The sequence below is a fragment of the Schistocerca cancellata genome, chromosome 4 (assembly GCF_023864275.1).
Source record: "Schistocerca cancellata isolate TAMUIC-IGC-003103 chromosome 4, iqSchCanc2.1, whole genome shotgun sequence".
NCBI classification, from domain to species: Eukaryota; Metazoa; Arthropoda; class Insecta; order Orthoptera; family Acrididae; genus Schistocerca; species Schistocerca cancellata.
The window spans coordinates 905,785,444-905,806,573 of record NC_064629.1 but is presented as its reverse complement, the minus strand read 5'-3'; the positions used below and the strand labels follow the sequence as shown (position 1 = coordinate 905,806,573).

The window sequence follows — 21,130 nt, the reverse complement described above, 5'->3', positions numbered from 1 at the left end:
CCTCATCCCGCCGACGTGACTGGAAGGAAGTACTCCACGGCCGAGTAGTGGGCTTGATAACACTCAGTTTGTTATCGGTCACTGCCAGCCACTCATCTTCCAATTGACACATGAATTTGTATCTCAACAGCGAGGTGAAAGCATGCTGGGGGACAGCACACCGAAATACCAGAGGGTCACGACACATCTCCGTGGCTGCTCTAACCGCCCTTTGATTCCCCGGCAATTACAATGTGCCCAGGTATCCAGCATAAAGACACCTCCTTCCCCAGCCATTGTAGTTGGAGGAGGGAATCTTGGATATTCTCGGTTACTATATCTGCTGGGTACAATCGCTGGAGAGAGTAAAGGGCGCTCAGAGAATCCGAGCAGACGACAAATCTAACACCGGGAGAATGTCTCATCTGCTCCAGTGCTCGCAAGATCGCATATGATTCTGCGTCGAAAATGGTAAACTCTGGAGGCAGTCTAACCTTGAGGACACGATCCGGGAAAACGACAGAGCAACCAAGATAGTCCCCTCGCTTAGACGCATCCGTTAAAACAGCTACATGGTCACGGTACTCAGATAAAATATCAGTGAATATCGCATTAAAAACGGAATCAGGAGTGCTATCTCTCCTGTACCGCATGAAAGTTAAAATCACTCTAGGCCTCTCCAGTAACCAGAGCGGCAGGCAGTTAAAGCCCTGGATTTGGGGTCATACCGGCCCAAACCGAGTAACTCCAGCAAACGCTGCACGCAGATTCCAAATGGCATCGTGGCTCGTGGACAGCTGGAAATACGGTGTTCCAGAGGTGGACAAGCAACAGTACGGTGTGCAGGTGAAGTTGGAGCTCCTGGGCCAGATCGGATCCACAGTCAGATGCTTAAACGTCTCTCGTTTAACTACAAGCGACATCTCCGTCATCTTGAACGGAATCTGGTGTGATGGCGTCTTTCCATCGCAATGGCGGGAGAGAACCATCATTCAGATGCTCAAACTCGGTAAAAACCAACTTGATGTGGATAGCTATCGGCCCATCAGCCTCACCAACGTTCTTTATAAGCTGCTGGAATGTATGGTGTGTCGGCGGTTGGGTTGGGTTCTGGAGTCACGTGGCCTACTGGCTCCATGTCACGGCGGCTTCCGCCAGGGTCGTTTACCACTGGTAATCTTCTGTCCTCGACTGTCATCGACTCTGTCATCCGAACAGCCTTTTCCAGACGCCAACACCTTGTTGCCGTCTTTTTTGATTTAAGAAAAGCATATGACACCACCTGGTGACATCATATCCTTCCCACATTATACGAGTGGGGTCTCCGAGGCCCACTCCCGATTTTATCAAAAATTTCCCGTCGCTTGGTACTTTTCGTGTCCAAGTTGGTGCCTCCCATAGTTCCCCCATGTCAAGAAGAATGGGATCCCACAAGGCTCTGTATTGAGTGTCTCTATTTTTAGTGGCCATAAATGGTCTAGCAGCAGCTGTAGGGCAGTCCCTCTCACCTTGTCTGTATGTAGAAGACTTCTGAATTTCGTACTGCTCTACCAATACTGTTGTTGCTGCACGGCGCCTACAGGGAGCCATCTACAAGGCACTGTCATGGGCTCTAGCCCACGGTTTCCAGGTTTCGGCCACAAAGTCGTGTGTTATGTACTTCTGTCTGCTTCATACCGTTCATCCAGAACCAGAACTTTACCTTAATGACGATTAACTCACTGTAGTGGAGATATATCGATTCTAAGGACTGTTTTACGATGCCCGATTGACTTTGCTTCCTCACCTTCGTCCGCTTAAGCGGAAGTGCTGGCAGCACCTCAATGCCCTCCGCTGCCTTAGAAACACCAACTGGGATGCAGATCGCTCTACGCTGCTGCAGCTCCACAGAGACCTTGCTCAATCCCGTCTCGACTATAGAAGTCTGGTTTATGGTTCGGCGGCGCCCTCAGCGTTGCGTCTGCTCGACCCAGTGCACCACTGTGGCTCTCGCCTAGCGACAGCAGCTTTTAGAAGAGTCCGGTGACCAGCGTCCTTGTGGAGGTCGGAGTCCCTCCATTGCAGCTTAGGCGTGCACAACTGCTCGCCAGTTACGTTGCACACGTCGGTAGTTCTCCTGCGCATCCGAACCACCGTCTCCTCCTCCCACCCACGGTGGTTCATCTGCCGCATCGTCGGCCCAGGTCATGGATTCCAATTGCAGTTCGTGTCCGATCCCTTCTTTACGAACTGGAGTCCTTGCCTTTACCACCTATACTTGAGGTCCATTCATGTACACCTCCACGGTGTACACCTAGTCCGCGACTTCACCTGGACCTTCCACATAGCCCTAAGGACTCAGTCAAACCCGCGTTTCTCCGTTGCCAACTCCTCTCGATTCTTGACATGTACCGAGGCCACTAAGTGGTTTACACCGACGGCTCGTTGGCTGACGTTCACGTCGGCTTCGCGTATGTCCATGGAGGACATAATGAACATCATTTCTTGCCCGATGGCTGTAGTGTTTTCACGGCCGAACTGGTGGTTATATCTCACATTCTTGAACACATCCGTTCATGCCCTGGCTAGTCGTTTCTTCTGTGTATTGACTTCTTGCGCACCCTACAAATTATCGACGAGTGATACCCTCGTCATCCTTTGGAGCGACCATCCAGAAGTCTATCTATGCCCTGGAACGGTTCAGTCGTTCAGTGTTGTTTGTCTGGACCCCAGGTCACGTCGGAATCTCAGGCAACGAACTTGCCGGCAGGCTGGACAAACAGGCTTTCGGAAACGGCTTATGGAGATCAGTCTCCTCTGCAACTGACCCAATGTTCAGTACTACGCCACAAGGTTTTGCGGGTTTCGGAGACGAAATGGCATAACCTCAGCACGCACAACAAACTGCATGCCAGTAAAGAGACTACGAATGCGTGGCAGTCCTCCATGCGGGCCTCTCGCAAGGACTGGTTCTCTCCAGCCTCCGCATTGGCCACGCTTGACTGACACACGGCTACCTCCTGCGCTGTGGTGACCCACCTCTGTCTGTGCAGCGCCAGGTTGACAGTGGCCCATATCTTGGTGAGCTCTCCTCCATTGGCTGTCCTGCGACGGACCCTTCAGTTACCAGACTCGTTGCCATTAATTTTAGCTGACATCGCCTCATAAGCTAATTTAGTTCTACATTTTATGTGTGACGGTGAGTTTTACCATTCTATATAAGTTTTAGCGCATGTCCTTTGTCCTTTTGCGTGCTGCACTGTAATGCTTTTAGGGTGGATGTTTTAATGTGTCGTAGAGTGTCTGGCTTTTCCTTTTTATTCTCGTGGTCGACCAGCCACGGTCATCTGCTCTTTTCCTTTTTATTCTCGTGGTCGGCCAGCCACGGTCATCTGCTCTCTTGCTTTTACCCCTTCTACCTGTTTCTTGCTTCTCCCTCTGGTTTTCTTTTCCTGTTTTGCCCATAGTAGTGTTGGTTGTCCTCCTGTCGTTCTTCTGGTTCTTCTGTTATTGTGCTGTACATCAACTATCTTTTCTTCCTTCCCTTGTGTAATTATTATACCGGGAACAAGGGACCGATGACCTCGCAGTTTGCTCCCTTCCCCCCGCCCCCCTTTTAAACCAACCAACCACCCACACACGTCCGTCAGCGTTGCGACAGAGCGAACGATGTTTTTACGCTTTCCATGTATGCGGGATTAATCTTGGATACTGTGCCTCTTGAAACACCAAACACTTCGGGCATATTGGTTGCGTAAGCACCAATAATATGAACAATAACCTTCCCACCTTCGAATCCACATAGCTCCGACATGGCGCACTCATAATTACACAGAACACACTGTTGACCACTACTGACACTTCCAACATAATGACATCGGACAGGTGCGGATCGTGGAAGAAAACAACAGTGCAACCACTAGGCATGGTTAGCATCTTTTATGTCCAAGCATGCATTTCTCTCGTTGTTTCGATATTTTTGTCCAACCCCTGTAGAAACAGTCCCGTTGCATAGTGCTAATCACACAGCGATTTTTGGGTGTTGGAGCTTTCGTGGCGTTTGTCAGACCCCAAGCTGCTCCCATTGAGCCAACACTGAGGGAATACGGAACCAAACATCTGCTTACGTCGTTTCCTCGAATCCAACGAACTGGGTAAGGCATCAGTTTCACTTTTGATGCTTTCTGACCCGCTGAGGACATAAAAAAATCTGTTTTCACTTTAAGAGGACTTATGGACCCATACAGCAGTGAACAATATGTTATCTTAACCATGTTAACCTGAATCTCTCCACCTCCATAAATGGTCCACAGTTCATTGTACAGTGTATGGCGGAGGTACGTAGTGACAATATTATTAATTTTCTTTCCAGTTCCACATGTGTATTGTGCAAGGGAAGAATAACTATCGATATTCCTCTTTACGTGCCGTGACTCATCTCTTTCTTAAGATTCCCACTTGAGATGCGTGTTGATCACACAGTCATCATCGGATACAGCTTCTCTAACTTTCGTGTCGTCTTTCTTCCAACTATTCCCATTTACGTTTCCCGAGCATATCTGTTGTACTTTCCTATGGGATATGCCGACCTGTGAGGATTCTTGCAGTACTTTGTAAGTGCTCGAAACACTGAAACACTGTTAAAGACTTCGTGGTACTAGCGTCTTGTGTAACATCACCTCTATAAATGCACCGCATTTTCCCAGAATCCTTCAAACGTATCTAAGTTGTCCATTCAACTTCTGTAATACTGATTTCAGGTGAACTACTTATTTTATATAGCTTCTTATTATTACTGCTACATTTGTATACAGCGTGAAGTTCTCAAAATATTCACCACTAATCTAATAACCAGGCACATATGGTTATATATCTTTGTTAAAGACATTGTCTTAGGCTTATCAGAACTGATGAGCTCAAACAATTTTTTTTTTGTCGTTTTTAGGGCGCACAACTTCAATGGTCATTAGCGCCCAGACTACGTTAGGAATTCACCACGAGGCACAAGTTTAAAACAGCAACTAAAAGGGAAAACACGATAAAAGACAGACTGACAGGCATAGGATTAAAAAAAAACAGCAGAATCAAATGTCCTTAGAGAGGTTTGTCAGGTTGATAAAACGAAGAAAGCGAGCAGCTGCTCGTGGGTCATCCGCTAAAATGGCATCTAGAGTACATGGCAGGCCAAGATCAAGACGCAGTGTGTTAAAATCCGGACAGGACGTTAAAATGTGGCGGACCGTCAACAATTGCCCACATGGGCAGAACGGCACCGGCGCAGCCGTCAGCAGATGGCGATGGCTGAACCGGCAGTGTCCAATTCGTAACCGGGCCAAAACTACCTCCTCCCGCCGAGAAGGGCGTGAGGAGGACGTCCAAGCCGCGGGAAGAGGTTTCAAGACCCGAAGCTTGTTGTCTCTAAGTGCAGCCCAATCGGCATGCCACAGCGATAAAATGCGCCGACAAATGACCCTGCTACAATCTGATGAAGGGACACAACAAGAAGCTGTCCGAGGCTGGAGGACCGCAGCCTTGGCCACGGCATCTGCAGCTTCGTTCCCAGGGAGACAGACATGGCCAGGAACCCATATAAAGCTAACCGGAGAACCGTCGTCCACCAGCTGCTGAAGAGAGCGTTGGATCCGGTGCACGAAAGGGCGAACCGGATACGGATCACTGAGGCTCTGGATGGCGCTCAGGGAATCGGAGCAGATGAGATAAGCAGAATGTCGGTGGCGGCAGATGTAACGAACAGCCTAGTAGAGGGCAAAGAGCTCAGCTGTGAAGACCGAACAATGGCCATGGAGCCGGTATGTGAAACTTTGTGCCCCGACCATAAAAGAACACCCGACCCCGTCATTGGTCTTAGAGCCATCTGTATAAATGAAGGTCATATTAATGAACTTCGAACGAAGTTCGACAAAACGGGAGTGGTAGACTGAACCGGGGGTAATCTCCTTCGGGAGCGAGCAGAGGTCAAAGTGGACGCGATCCTGAGCCTGGAGCCAAGGTGGCGTGTGGCTCTCGCCCACTCGAAAGGTTGCAGGGAGTGAAAAATTAAGGTGTTGAAGGAGGCGACGAAAGCGAACTCCAGGGGGTAGCAGGGCAGAGACATACAACCCGTATTGACGGTCGAGAGAGTCATCAAAAAAGGAACGATAAGACGGGTGGTCAGGCATTGCCAGTAGCCGACAGGCATACCGACAAAGCAGTATATCGCGCCGGTAGGTGAGTGGCAACTCACCAGCGTCAGCATGAAGACTCTCGACGGGACTAGTATAAAACGCGCCGATCGCAAGTCGTAAACCCCGATGTTGTATGGAGATGAGGCGGCGTAAGATGGATGGCCGTGCAGAGGAGTATACGAAGCTCCCATAATCCAGCTTGGAGCGGACGATCGACCGATATAGGCGAAGTAGGACGGTTCGATCCGCTCCCCACGACATACCACTGAGAACACGGAGGACATTTAGAGAACGGGTACAACGGGCAGGCAAATATGACACATGTGGAGACCAACTAAATTTCCTGTCAAATGTACGACCTAAAAATTTTGTTGTCTCCACGAATGGGAGAGCAACGGGACCGAGTCGTAAGGACGGTGGGAGAAACTCTTTGTAGCTCCAGAAGTTAATACAGACCGTCTTCTCGGCAGAAAAACGGAAGCCATTGGCGACACTCCAGGAGTAAAGACGGCCAAGAGAACGCTGAAGACAGCGCTCTAGGAAACATGTACACTTCGCGCTGCAATAGATGGTAAAATCGTCCACGAAAAGGGAGCCTGATACATCAGCTGGGAGGCAATCCATTATTGGATTGAGCGCTATGGCGAAGAGAGCGACGCTCAAAACTGAGCCCTGTGGCACCCCATTCTCGTGGCGAAAGGTGTCAGACAGGACAGAACCCACACGTACCCTGAACTGTCGATCCATTAAAAAGGAACGAATAAAAAGAGGGAGGCGACCGCGAAGGCCCCATGTATGCAAGGTGCGGAGAATGCCCGCCCTCCAACAGGTGTCGTAAGCCTTCTCCAAATCAAAGAACACAGCCGCGGTCGGGCGCTTCCGCAAGAAGTTATTCATAATGAAGGTCGACAAGGTAACCAGATGGTCAACAGCAGAACGGCGCCTACGAAATCCACATTGTACGTTGGTAAGTAGGCGTCGAGATTCGAGCAGCCAAAACAATCGAGAGTTAACCATTCGCTCCATCACCTTACAGACACAGCTGGTAAGCGAGATGGGTAGTTAACTGGAAGGCAAGTGCTTTTCCTTCCCCAGCTTAGGAATCGGTACAACAATAAACTCGCGCCAGCATCCGGGAACATGTCCCTCAATCCAGATGCGATTATAAGTTCGAAGAAGAAAACCTTTACCCGCAGGAGAAAGGTTCATCAGCATCTGAATATGAATAGAATCAGGCCCTGGAGCGGAGGACCGTGATCGGCCAAGTGCGTTTTCGAGTTCCCGCATGGTGAATGGGGCATTATAACTTTCACGATTCGAGGAGCGGAAGTTAGGTGGCCTAGCCTCCTCTGCCTGTTTTCGGGGGAGGAAGGCAGGGTGGTAATGAGCGGAGCTCGAAAGCTCTGCGAAAAAGCGGCCGAAGGCATTTGAGACATCCTCAGGGGCCACGGTACAAATGGAAAATGTAAAAGTGGGGAGAGTAATTCGGATGGCAACTGCCTGCAGGCCAGTGTGCAATGTGATGGGATCGTAGTAAATATCATCCCGGACCAGCAACATAACCCCTCCATGAGCCGGAATACCTACCACAGGTGGTAGGTCAAAACGCACAGAGGTGTAGTGTGCCAAGGCAATTTGATCGCATGGGCGTAGCTTCGTTTCCTGGATTCCTATGAGCCTTCTTGGAAGGTCGTTTGGTGGAAGTACTGGTCGACGGCTGGGAATTCGAGGTACGTAGGAAGTCTGCACGGGACGGATCCTTCTTGAAGGCCCGTGCATCTGACTTCTGGGTCTTCGACTTGGCAGAAGCTGATGAAGGGGCTTGTGTCTGTGGGGTGACGGGAGGAATAGGAGACGTCGACCGCGCGATCTTAGCACTGGCCCTGGTAGTCCGAGGAGAGGCGAGGACAGTACTGTATTTCCCCGCTGGGAGCAGCGTGGGCTTCCTACTAGCAAATAGCTTGCGGGCAGCCGAGGTGGACACTTTCTCTTTGACCCGAATTTCTTGGATACAGCGTTCTTCCTTATAGATGGGACAGTCGCGGGAGGACGCTGCATGGTCACCCTGACAGTTCACACGACGAGGAGACGGAGGTGGACAGTCACCCTCATGGGCATCCCTGCCACAAGTGACACATTTAGCCGCATTGGAAGAAGACTGGCGAGTGTGATTAAAACGCTGAGACTGGTAGCAGCGCGTAGGTGTCAGGACATAGGGGCGAACAGAAATAACCTCTTAGCCCACTGTGATGCGCGATGGCAGCTGAACACTATCGAAAGTCGAGAAAATTGTCCAGGTCGGTACAAGGTCATTGTTGACCTTTTTCATGATCCTACGGACAGCCGTCACGCCCTGCTCAGCGAGGAAAGACTGAATCTCCTCGTCAGTCAATCCGTCGAGTGATCTAGTATATACCACACCACGAGACGAATTCAAAGTTCGGTGAGCCTCCACCCGGACAGGGAACGTGTACAGGAGTGTGGCTCGAAGCAGTTTTTGTGCCTGAAAGGCGCTCTCAGTTTCTAGTAACAAGGTACCATTACGCAACCTGGTACAAGACTTAACAGTTCCGGCTATGGCATCTACACCCTTCTGGATAACGAAAGGGTTGACAGAGGAAAAATCCTTTCCGTCCTCAGATCGAGAAACGACGAGGAACTGTGGGGCAGGCGGTAGTACTTTTGTCACTGGTGGCTGGTCACGTTTCCGTTTTTGGGCAGAAGTCGAGAGAGATGGAGTAGAATCCATTGCGGAGGAATCCCCCATGATTGCCAGCATCTCCGATGGCGCGCTCCTTCCTTGTGGGGACCCTCTCAGAGAGCACTCCCACCTTAGGTGAATGTTTACACCTCAGGTCACACCTCCCGAGAAACAGACGGAGGGACCAATAGGAAGGGTCAGAAGCTAAAAGCTCAGGCAATCACCCCTCCCTGGGCCTGGCCTTTACCAGGGGCACGTGAGTGCCTTACTTGCCTATCCAGGGCGGGGAATTACGCGTTACCCCGTCACCGGCTACGCGTGCGAACGCGTGGGTCGGCCTTCAGGCGCGCACAGGAAGGAAGGAAGAAGAAAAAAGAGAGAGAGAGAGGATAGACTGTCTCAAACGCCGAGGCGGAGACCAGAGGAGGCGGAGGAGGAGGGTGGCAAGAGGGAGAAGGAGGAGGACGAGGAGGCAAGGAGGAGGACGAGGAGGCAAGGAGGAGGACGAGGAGGCAAGGAGGAGGACGAGGAGGCAAGGAGGAGGACGAGGAGGCAAGGAGGAGGACGAGGAGGCAAGGAGGAGGACGAGGAGGCAAGGAGGAGGACGAGGAGGCAAGGAGGAGGACGAGGAGGCAAGGAGGAGGACGAGGAGGCAAGGAGGAGGACGAGGAGGCAAGGAGGAGGACGAGGAGGCAAGGAGGAGGACGAGGAGGCAAGGAGGAGGACGAGGAGGCAAGGAGGAGGACGAGGAGGCAAGGAGGAGGACGAGGAGGCAAGGAGGAGGACGAGGAGGCAAGGAGGAGGACGAGGAGGCAAGGAGGAGGACGAGGAGGCAAGGAGGAGGACGAGGAGGCAAGGAGGAGGACGAGGAGGCAAGGAGGAGGACGAGGAGGCAAGGAGGAGGACGAGGAGGCAAGGAGGAGGACGAGGAGGCAAGGAGGAGGACGAGGAGGCAAGGAGGAGGACGAGGAGGCAAGGAGGAGGAGGAGGAGGCAAGGAGGAGGAGGAGGAGGCAAGGAGGAGGAGGAGGAGGCAAGGAGGAGGAGAAGGAGGCAAGGAGGAGGAGAAGGAGGCAAGGAGGAGGAGAAGGAGGCAAGGAGGAGGAGAAGGAGGCAAGGAGGAGGAGAAGGAGGCAAGGAGGAGGAGAAGGAGGCAAGGAGGAGGAGAAGGAGGCAAGGAGGAGGAGAAGGAGGCAAGGAGGAGGAGAAGGAGGCAAGGAGGAGAAGGAGGCAAGGAGGAGAAGGAGGCAAGGAGGAGAAGGAGGCAAGGAGGAGAAGGAGGCAAGGAGGAGAAGGAGGCAAGGAGGAGAAGGAGGCAAGGAGGAGAAGGAGGCAAGGAGGAGAAGGAGGCAAGGAGGAGAAGGAGGCAAGGAGGAGAAGGAGGCAAGGAGGAGAAGGAGGCAAGGAGGAGAAGGAGGCAAGGAGGAGAAGGAGGCAAGGAGGAGAAGGAGGCAAGGAGGAGAAGGAGGCAAGGAGGAGAAGGAGGCAAGGAGGAGAAGGAGGCAAGGAGGAGAAGGAGGCAAGGAGGAGAAGGAGGCAAGGAGGAGAAGGAGGCAAGGAGGAGAAGGAGGCAAGGAGGAGAAGGAGGCAAGGAGGAGAAGGAGGCAAGGAGGAGAAGGAGGCAAGGGAAAGAGTAGGGAAGACAGTGAGATGGAGAAGAACAAAGAAAGGAACCAACCAAAGGAAGGAAGAAACGAGAAGAAGTGAAAAACCAAAATGACCACAAATATAGGTCGTGGAACCGTCCGTCTCCAGACACAGGCGCTAACTACCCCCTTGAGGGGGAGGGACTCCTTTTAGTCGCCTCTTACGACACGCAGGAATACCTTAAGCCTATTGAAACCACCGGACCCGCAGGGGGGGGGGCTGCAACGAATTGACGCATGGTGCTGGGAATGGCAACTAAATTTCAATGCAGACAAGTGTAATGTGCTGCAAATACATAGAAAGATCCTTTATCATTTAGCTACAATATAGCAGGTCAGCAACTGGAAGCAGTAATTCCATAAATTATCTGGGAGTAGGCATTATGAGTGATTTAAAATGGAATGACCATATAAAATTAATCGTCGGTAAATCAGATGCCTGACAGATTCATTGGAAGAATCCTAAGGAAATGCAGTCAGAAAACGAAGGAAGTAAGTTACATAACACTTGTTCGCCCACTGCTTGAATACTGCTGACCGGTGTGGGATCCATACCAGATAGGGTTGATAGAAGAGATGGTTGGTTGGTTGTTTGAGGTTTAAGGGACCAAACAGCAAGGTCATCAGTCCCTTGTTGCAAATATGCTACATTCCACTAATGGGATTTCGCAGTAAAGTCAGAAAAATAAAACAGAAAAAGGTAAAAACGTAAAAGGGCAGTCATGTTGTCATTGGTAAAAAACAAAATGAGGGAAGTCGGCAAGAGAACGAACCCAACACTATGCTGAAGCAGCATAGGCAAGACCACCTGTGACGTAAAAGGTACAACTGCTAGAATGTAGAAAGTACGTATGGGAATAGAAAGACTAACCAAGCCTTAAAAAAAGGGGTAAAAACAGAGTAAAAGGGGAAGAAAAGAGGATTTCGCCAGAGATCCATCCGAATTCGAGGCCGAGGAACTAACCAAGGAGGGGTAGAAGGGAGGGAGCGAGGAAGACAGGACAAAGAAGGAAGCTGAAAATCATGGCAAAGAGACGCAAGGCGCAGCCCAACTGGTAAACCCGCCCGAGGGCAGGAGTCGGGTGGGCGACGTCCATGGTCTGGGAACAGGATAGAATAGGTAGGATGAGTGTGAGAGGAACGGATACTGAGTGCATAAGACACCAGAAGCTGGGACCGCCGAACAGAAATGGGGGGGGGGGGGATCCCAGCTTCAACGAGGAGACTATCAACAGGGCTAGTAGGGAAGGCACCGGTGGGCAAACGGATACCACGATGGTGGACTGGATCCAGCACGTGCAGTGTGGAAGGAGCAGCTGAACCATAAACTTGACAACCATAGTCCAAGCGAGACAGAACTAGAGCACGATAAAGACGGAGGGGGAGGGAATGGTCTGCACCCCAAGAGGAGTGGGCAAGGAAGCGAAGGGCATTGAGTTTACGGAAACATCGTACCTTCAGATGTCTGATATGGGGCAGCCAAGTGAGCTTGTTGTCAAAAAGAAGACCCAGGAAACGAAACTGTGGGACCACAGGCAATCGTTGGGCATCGAGATAGAGCTCTGGATCAGGGTGGATCGTCGTATGGCGACAGAAGTGGACCACCCGCGATTTTAGAGGAGAGAATTGAAACCCATGTGAGAGGGTCCATGCAGAGGCACGCCGTATAGCTCCCTGGAGCTGCCGCTCTGCAGATGCCATCGAAGAGGAACTAACCCAAATGCAGAAATCATCCACATACAGGGCAGGGGCGACCAAAGGACCGACGGAGGCCAAAAGTCCATCGATAGCAATGAGGAAAAGGACACTCAAGACAGAACCCTGTGGGATGCCTGTCTCCTGGGTCCGTGGAGAACTAAGAACAGTACCAACTCGAACTCTGTATGACTGATTGAACAGGAAGTGGCGGATAAAAATCGGGAGTGGGCCCCGAAGACCCCACTGATGAAGAGTAAGTAAGATGTAATGGCGCCAGGCCGTGTCATAGGCCTTGCAAAGTTCAAAAAACACTGTAACCAAATGGCGGCGCTGGGAGACTGTCCCTCTCTAAAGCCACACTGGTAAGGGGACAATAGATCCCGAGATTCGAGGACCCAATTGAGCCGATGGGCTACCATCCGTTCAAGTAACTTACAAACAACATTGGTCAAACTAATTGGCCAATAGCTGTCAACAGATAGGGGGTTCTTACCAGGCTTAAGGACAGGAACCACGATGCTGTCCCTCCACTGAGAAGGGAAGTCCTGGAGCCAGATACAGTTAAACCCCCGAAGATGATGTTGCCGTTGTGGAGCACTGAGGTGTTGAAGCAGTTGGTTATGAATGGAATCTGGGCCAGGGGTCGTACCATGAGAAGAATATAGAGCAGAAAGAAATTTCCATTCAGTAAAAGGTTCGTTGTAAGATTCTGACTCACAAGGGGTAAAACATGAGGTGGAAGCTTCAGCGCGCTGTTTCTGGTGAAGGAAAGCAGCTGGATAGGAGGCTGACGCTGATGCCACTGCAAAATGGGTCGCTAGATGTTCTGCAAGAACTAATGGGTCCGTACAAATGCCATCCGGGAGGTGAAGGCCTCGGAGGGTGGACTGCCGATGGCAACCTTGGAGAGAGCGAAGTGTAGCCCATACCCGTGACAGAGGGACAGTAGAACCAAGGGAAGAAACGAATCGTTCCCAACATATCCGCTTGCTCTGTTTGATTAAATAACGGGCTTTAGCGCGAAGGCGTTTAAAGGTAGTAAGGCTGGCTACGGATGGGTGCCTCTTAAAGTGTGGCAAAGCTCGATGGCGATCACAGATGGCAATGGCAATGGCAATGGCCGTACTCCACCATGGGACTTGCCGGCGACGAAATGGTCCAGATTAGCATGGGACAGCAAGGTTAGCAGCGCGAACAATCGCGTCAGACACGTCACGTAGGAAGTCATCAATACAACCCGACAAAGAGGGAGAAATTACGACCTGTGCAGTGTATAGAGGCCAATCGGCGCGTTGGAAAGACCAACGAGGTAACCTGTCCATTGGGGAGCGGGAAGGGAGCGAGATAAACAACAGGAAATGGTCGCTATCACAAAGGTCGTCGTGTGGCGACCAGTGTAATGAAGGGAGAAGAGAGGGAGAAGAAAGAGAAAGATCAATGGCAGAAAAGGTACCATGACCAGCACTGAAAAGAGTAGGGGAGCCATCATTAAGAAGGCGCAAGTCGTGGTCTGCAATAAACTGGTCTATAAGAAGACCTCATCTAGATGGAAAGGCACTGCCCCACAAGGGATGATGAGCATTAAAATCCCCAAGGAGGAGGAAGGGAGGGAGGAGGAAGTTGCTGAAGAAGGGCAGTTAAGGCAGCAGGTGTAAGAGTCCTGTCAGGAGGGAGAAAAGATTGCAAACTGTGACCGCAGAGTCTAGGTGGACCCTAACAGTAACCGCTTCCAATGTAGTTTGAAGAGGAATCCACGTGCTAGCAATGTCTGTACGGACCAACGTACAAACGCCACCAGAAGCCCGCAGGGGTCCGACCCGATTTCAACAGAAAACACGGAACCCACGGAGGGTCGGTGAGTGAGCATCAGTAAGATGAGATTCCTGGAGAACCACACAAACAGCAGAGTAAGACGAAAGAAGGGATTTCAATTCCGGAAGGTGACGATAGTATCCATTACAATTCTATTGGAGAACGACAGAAAGATGGTTTAAATGGGGGCTGAACACGCTAAATCCAGTCATACCGCCGGGTCCCCACCCGTCACCGACAAGGAGGGGGCGACATCCATGAACGACCGGTCAGAATCTGGTTGTGAAGTCGGAGATTTAAGAACTCAACCACACTTAATGGTGGAGGGAAATTTGTTGGGTAGAGGTACCAGGTAGTGGTACCAAAGAGTTTGAGAGAGGGAGTCTTGAAGCAGGCCCATGATCATGTGCTTTCAGGGCATGGGGATCGTCAATCAACGGAAAGACGAGTAGCAGAACGGTTTTGTGGCGCACTCTGAGAAGGGATGTGCAACAATATGTAGCAAATTTTGTACAGTGTGCTCAGCGAGCGGATGTGACGTGCGCAAGAATTCCATTGCAACGGTTACCAGAGGCTTCGAAACCTTTCGAGTCTATCGGGCTAGATATCTGAGGACCATATAGCAAAACAGCGGCAGGGAATCGTTACGTTTTAACTATAATTGATCACTTTTCGCTGTTTCTAGCCATGGTCACAACACCAGACCAACAGGCAAGTACGGTAGCACAAGCTTTAGTGAATAACTGGTTATTGAAGTTTGGGCTGCCTGATACAATAATTACTGATCAGAGAACGAACTTCATGTCTGAATTAATGGCACAGTTGTGTCGGTTATTGAGCATTACAAAATTACGGACCAGTGCGTTTCATTTGCAGGCGAATGGGAGAGTACATAAGACAATTTCAAAAATGCTAAGTTATTATGTGAATGGAAACCATGATAACTGGGACGTTATCTTCCGTACGTGGTATCGAGTTGTGACACCAAAATACATTCGGGGGTCGGAATTTCACCGTTCGAGATGGTCTATGGAAGAAAGATGCCATCACCGTTTGACGTTCTATGTCCGAAATCTGGAGCTAAAGGGGACGCAGTGCGGAAATTTCCACGGACAATACAGGAAGTCTGTAAGAGGGTACCGAAGGCCATTAAGTAAGCGTTGGAAAGGCAGGAAGAATAGAATAAGCGGTTGGGACCTTTACCATAGTACAGGGTAGGTCAATGGGTACTGATCACGAATCCATATGCACCTAAGGGAAATATGGAAAAATTCTTGAAGTACCACGGACCATACCAGGTCATGGTGATGACTTCACCTATTAATGTTAAAGTGCAGCTGCCAACAAAAACATCCGTTATCCACTAAAGTAGAGTAAAGCCTTTTAAAGGAATGGTGGACGGATTACATCAATTACAAGGAACTGACCGAACTGCAGAGGCTAGGCAAAGCAAAGCAAATGGAAGGTCACGGCAGAGGGACAACAGCGGGTGCATAACGTTCCGTATGCCAAACCGTCACGGAGGAAAAATTATTGTATGTGTAATATTGTATGATATTTTTATATTTTGTGTTTTTATATCAAGGGATAATTTGCGTTTTTGTGTGTTTTGGTGGGTCATATAATAGTTGCGTTTTGTTTGTTTGTTGTTTTAGATTTTTGTCATTGTATGGGGGGAGACTTTTTGTTCAGGGAATTCGATAGGGGCAGAGTGAACTATAGAGAATTCTTGAGGATGTCATACGATGTTTTAGTAAGCTGCCGTGGGAAGGGGTTCTGGAAATATTACCAATGCAGGATCCGACTATTTAAACTCCACGTTAAATCCGGAGTTTTTGAAACGTTGCATTCCTTTATTAATGCACAGAAATGATGAAGTTTTGGAGCACGTTCGAACGTTAAAACAGCATCACAATGACAGAATAATGAGAGTCAGCATTTCAGCCACAGGGTGTGCCGTTTTTCTATTTTTATTTGTGGAGAGTGTGGAAACATGCACCAGTAGAGGAGGTGACAACACATCAGTTGCCTATAGCATGGGTAAACAGTGTATAGGGATAGCGTTAACGTTTTTATGTTCTCATTAGTTTTAGTATGTAGCATATAAGTTTTGTGAACAAGGTATGTTTACGCAGCCACAGGCCACAGCAGTTATATTTAGATTCGGGACGAATCTTGTTGGAAGGAGGGAGGTGTGTTGCGCTAGTATTAGTCTTAGTCGTAGGAAAGGGGAATTTTGTTAAAAGTTCAGTAAAGGCGCAGTAGGGTGATTAAGTCTGGGGCTACTGGCAGTGTGTGGTAATAGTAGGCAGCCAGTAGGCCAGGCAAAGTAAATATGGCACAGAGCTGTAGCGGCGTATTGCACGTACGATGTCTTTGGTGTGGAGCAACAGCGAGGCAGGGAACTGCAGCGTTGCTTTAAGTTATTGCGACGTATGAGGCAAGGCAGTAGGCCATAGCCAGGAGTGGTGAAGTGTAAGTGGGTGACGTATGGGAATTTACCCCTGCCATAATTTCTGTCTCTCTCTAACACTACGTCAGAAGTGATGGGAAAAGCTGTATAAATAGTCAGGCAGTTTTAGCACGAGGAGTGTACCCGCTCAGTCGATAGTCAGGTCAAACCTGTCCTGGTCAACGCTTATAGTGGCCAGTCTGGCAGCAATGTTGTAAATATTCTGTGTAAACCTGTACTTTGTTTCTACATACTTATTCGGGCTGTATCCCGTCTCCAGGGACACAACACTGGGGCAGGACGGAACGGCAGCTGGGTACTTGGAGATGGCACTGACTGCCTGAAGGAGGGCAGTGACAGTGACCTGCAGCGGGTCCAGGATGGGCCACATTTGCTTCTCACCTGGTGTACTGGGGTCCGGGCAAGGCGCGGCAGCGCTGCAGCAGCGCCGGAGACGGCGGCAGGTATTGCCATCTGGCAAGCACCACTAGTGGCAAGATGCGGGACCACATCCAGGAGGGCAGCGAGTCTGGTCCTGTCCTGGGAGCAGTGGCAGGCTGAGGGCCACAGGTGACCAGTACATCCACCTTCATCCCATGGTCGGACAGAGCAGGCCAAATGGGGTGGAGGGTGGCGAGGACCAGTGACTGTAGCAATCCCCAGAACTGCGGGCAGCTATGTGGCACACGACTTTATGCCTTGGCAGGCAGCGACTGGGCAGAGTGCGGCCGTCTCCCAGCTGAATGGCCTTGATGACGGAGCAGCGGCGTCGGCATACCAGGAGTTCCTGAGCCAGCTGGACACACAGAACAGCGCTGCGAGAGGCATTTCAACACTACGCTGCACCCATAGAAGTACTGTAAATTATGTGAATAAAGCAATGCTACCGAATACTGCTGTATCACTCTGCACTCCCCGTCAATGCTCTTGAACTTGCTTGGTCCCTGACGTAATACGGCGTGGTGGTTCCCTGCTTCAGCTCTGCCAACTGGAGTCCTGGGTTTGACCATCGATGGTCTGCAACAGAGTGATGCTCGTGACTGGGCAGAGGACGCTGTTTATGTCGAGACTCACCCAGAGGGCATTTTGGACAAGCCATCCACCTACCGTAACTTGTCCCCCAAATGCTCCACAAGAAACTGAGGTTTCATGGACATGAAGGATTCCCTATCAACTCTCGTACATACGAGATACCGGGGCACATAATCTTCATGGAGCATCCTTAGCCTGGCGTTCCTCTCATGGTGTAATCAGGGAGGGGATCGATTTGGGGTTGTACTTCTTAGCATTGAAGTTAGACTTTGACCCTTAGAGACTGCTGGCGGTGGACCACCAGCAAGAGATGATGTACTACGCTTCATGGTGAGTCATCTGCTCTGATGCCACCCACTCTGACCAGGGGCCCTCCCCTTGGGTGCCAACCAGCCTCAGCTAGGGCCATCTGGCAGGATGGCCATTGCTGGGAGTTCCGGTGCCCCGGGGAGATGGGCATCTGCTCCATGGCATACATGGGAAGTTAATGGCGCAGGCATCAGCAGAGCGATCCATGTGTAGTCAGGGGGCTACAACCAACAGGATACATGGTGGCCCCACCGCAATGGACTTGCTACCATGCTGAATATGAGGTGCAAATAATTCCATGGTCCTCGTAGGCGCAGAAAACGACACTGCATAGTGGGTGGAAGAAAATGCACCCAGGAAGGTTTCCTCAATCAAGAGATGGAGGATGAGCAGGACTGCAATGCCAAACCGAGAAAGTGGGCTAAAGATCTCAACGCACGATGCACCTTGTAAGACGCCCTTCACCAATTGGCTCGCTCTTTGGGAAAGTTTTGAAAAATGGAGGTCAAACCCTACAGGGTACCATCACAAAAAGGCCAAAAGGTGGGAGGCTCCTTTTAGTCACCTCTTACGGCACACAGGAATACCTCAAGCCAAGGATTTCTTAGGATGGATAGGATGTGTGACTGCAGTGTATGGACGCAGGAGCAGCTGGCCCCCGTTCACTAACAGCTGAACGTGCTGATGCCGTCTTCAGGATACTGCCTCTGAGTTTAGTGGCAGTGGGGAGTCTGGTGCGTCGCATTGTACACCCCAGGTGTTACATGCTTCACCCATGGTCCCTGATGTTGAGACATCTTCGCAGGTACCAGGCGTGGTTGGGCAATCCTCTCCCCAAGGGGAGTGGCGGGTCAATGTGGAGGCTGGCCGTGTTGTGTCGCCTGCTCTGCCTGTGAGTGGGCATGCGGCCACACCTTCAGCAAGGTCCCAGCAGTCGCATGGGGGAGGGGTTTATTAGTGATTGGGACCTCCGGTGTTAGGAGAGCAAAGGATTCCCTTAGAGAAATAGTGGAAAGGTCGGGGAAGAAGGTCAGTGTTCACTCTGCTTGCTGGGGGGTCTCATCCGAGATGAGGAGGAAGCCCTGCCAGCGGCGATAAAGAGCACCCAACTACAAATTGTTGCTCATGTCGGCACTGATGACTCCTGCCATCTGGGTTCAGAGGTCATCCTCAGTTCATACAGGCGGTTGGCGGAGTTGGTGAAGGCGGAAAATCTCGCTCGCTGGGTGGAATCTGAGCTAACTACTTGTAGCGTCGTTCCCAGAACCGATCGCGGTCGTCTGGTTAGGAGCCGATGGGAAAGCTTAAACCAGAGGCACGGACGAGTCTGCGGAGATCTGTGGTGCAAATTTCTCGACCTCCGCTATCGGGTGGAGAAATGTAGGGTCCCCCTGAGTAGGTTGGGAGTGTACTACACGCAGGAAGCGACTACAAGGGTAGCGGAGTACGTGTGGAGTGCACATGTTGGTTTTTTAGGTTAGAGAATTTCCTCCCTAGGCCCGACAAGACGCCTCCTAAGATGCGATAAGGTAGCAGTTGGCAGAACACAACAGGGAATAACAATATTAATGTGGTAATAGTAAACTGCAGGAGTGTCAATAGAAAGGTCCCAGAACCACTCTCATTAATAAACGGTCACAATGCCCACATAGTACTAGGGACAGAAAGTTGGCTGAAACCAGATGTTAACAGTAATGAAATTCTAAACTCAGATTGGAATGTATACCGCAGAGACAGGTTGGACAGTGAAGGGGGAAGGCGTATTTATAGCGATAAAAACTGCAATAGTTTCGAAGGAAATTGACGGAGATCCGAAATGTGAAAATTTGGGTGAAGGTCACGGTTAAAGCAGACTCAGACATGGTAATTTGATGTCTCTATAGGCCCCCTGGCGGACTCATCAGCTTTTGTGGCAGAACACCTGAAGAAAAATTTGGAAAATACTTCGAGTAGATTTCCCGAACATGTTATAGTTTTGGGTGGAGATCTTAATTTACCAGATGTATTGGGAGACACAAAAGTTTATAATGGGTGGCAGGAACAATGACTTCAGTTAATTTTTTTTTAAGTGCATTGTCTGAAAACTACCTTGAGACAGCGAACCGACTCGTGGCGATAATATGTTAGACCTTCTGGTGGGAAACAGACCCGAACTATTTGGAACAGTTTACGCAGAACAGAGACTCAGCGATCATAAAGCGGTTACAGCAACGGTGATTTCAGCCATAAATAGAAATATTAAAAAGGTAGGAAGATTTTTCTGTTTAGCAAAAGTTACAAAAAGCAGATTACAGAGTACCTGACGGCATAACACAAAAGTTTTGTTTCAAGCACAGATAGTGTTGAGGATCAGTGGAAAAAGTTCAGAAACATCGTACAATATGCATTAGATGAGTATGTGCCAAGCAAGATCGTAAGAGATGGAATAGAGCCACCGAGGTACAACAACCGAGTTAGAAAACTGCTACGGAACCAAAGGGCACTTCACAGCAAACAAACATAGCCAAAGCCTAGCAGACAAACAAAAATTACACGAAGCGAAATGTAGTGAGAGGAGGGCTATGAGAAAGGCGTTCAACGAATTCGAAAGTGAAGTTCTGTGTACTGACTTGGCAAAAAATCTTAAGAAATATTGGTCTCATGTCAAAGCGATAGGTGGATCAAAACAAAATGGCCGGACACACTGATCAAAATGGTAATGAAACAGAGGATATCAGGCTAAAGCCCTAAATACTAAATGTCTTTTACCAAAGCTGTTTCACAGAGGAAGACTGCACTGTAGTTTCTTCTCTAGATTGTCGCACAGATGACAAAACTGTAGATATAAAAATCGCTCAAAAGAGGAAAGGCTGCTGGACCTGATGGGATACCAGTTCGATTTCACACAGAGTACGTGAAAGAACTTGCTCCCCTTCTTGCAGCGGTGTACCGCAGGTCTCTAGAAGAACGTAGCGTTCCAAAAGATTTGGAAGAGGGCACAAGTCATCCCCGTTTTCTAGAAGAGAAGTCTAACAGATGTGCAGAACTATAGACCTACATCTCTAATATTTATCAGTTGTAGAAATTTTGGCACAAGTATTATGTTCGAGTACAATGACTTTTCTGGAGACTAGAATTCTACTCTGTAGGAATGAGCATGGGTTTCGAAATAGACGATCGTGTGAAACCCAGCTCGCGCTATTCGTCTACCAGACTCAGAGGGCCATTGACACGGGTTCCCAGGTAGATGCCGTGTTTCTTGACTTCCGCAAGGCGTTTGATGGAGTTCCCCACAGTCGTTTAATGAACAAAGTAAGAACATATGGAATATCAGACCAATTGTGTGATTGGATTGAAGA

The 21,130-nt window shown here is 49.9% G+C and overlaps 1 protein-coding gene across 1 annotated transcript in view; it reads left to right on the top strand.

Annotated features, from left to right (window-relative positions):
• The window catches only part of LOC126184497 (octapeptide-repeat protein T2-like), a 48,069-nt gene that overhangs the window by 11,670 nt on the left and 15,269 nt on the right, over positions 1-21,130 (top strand). The window contains exon 2 of the mRNA XM_049926890.1: positions 9,417-10,345. Within this exon, the coding sequence (XP_049782847.1) occupies positions 9,417-10,345 (929 nt within the window). The remainder of the gene's footprint in view (positions 1-9,416; positions 10,346-21,130) is intronic.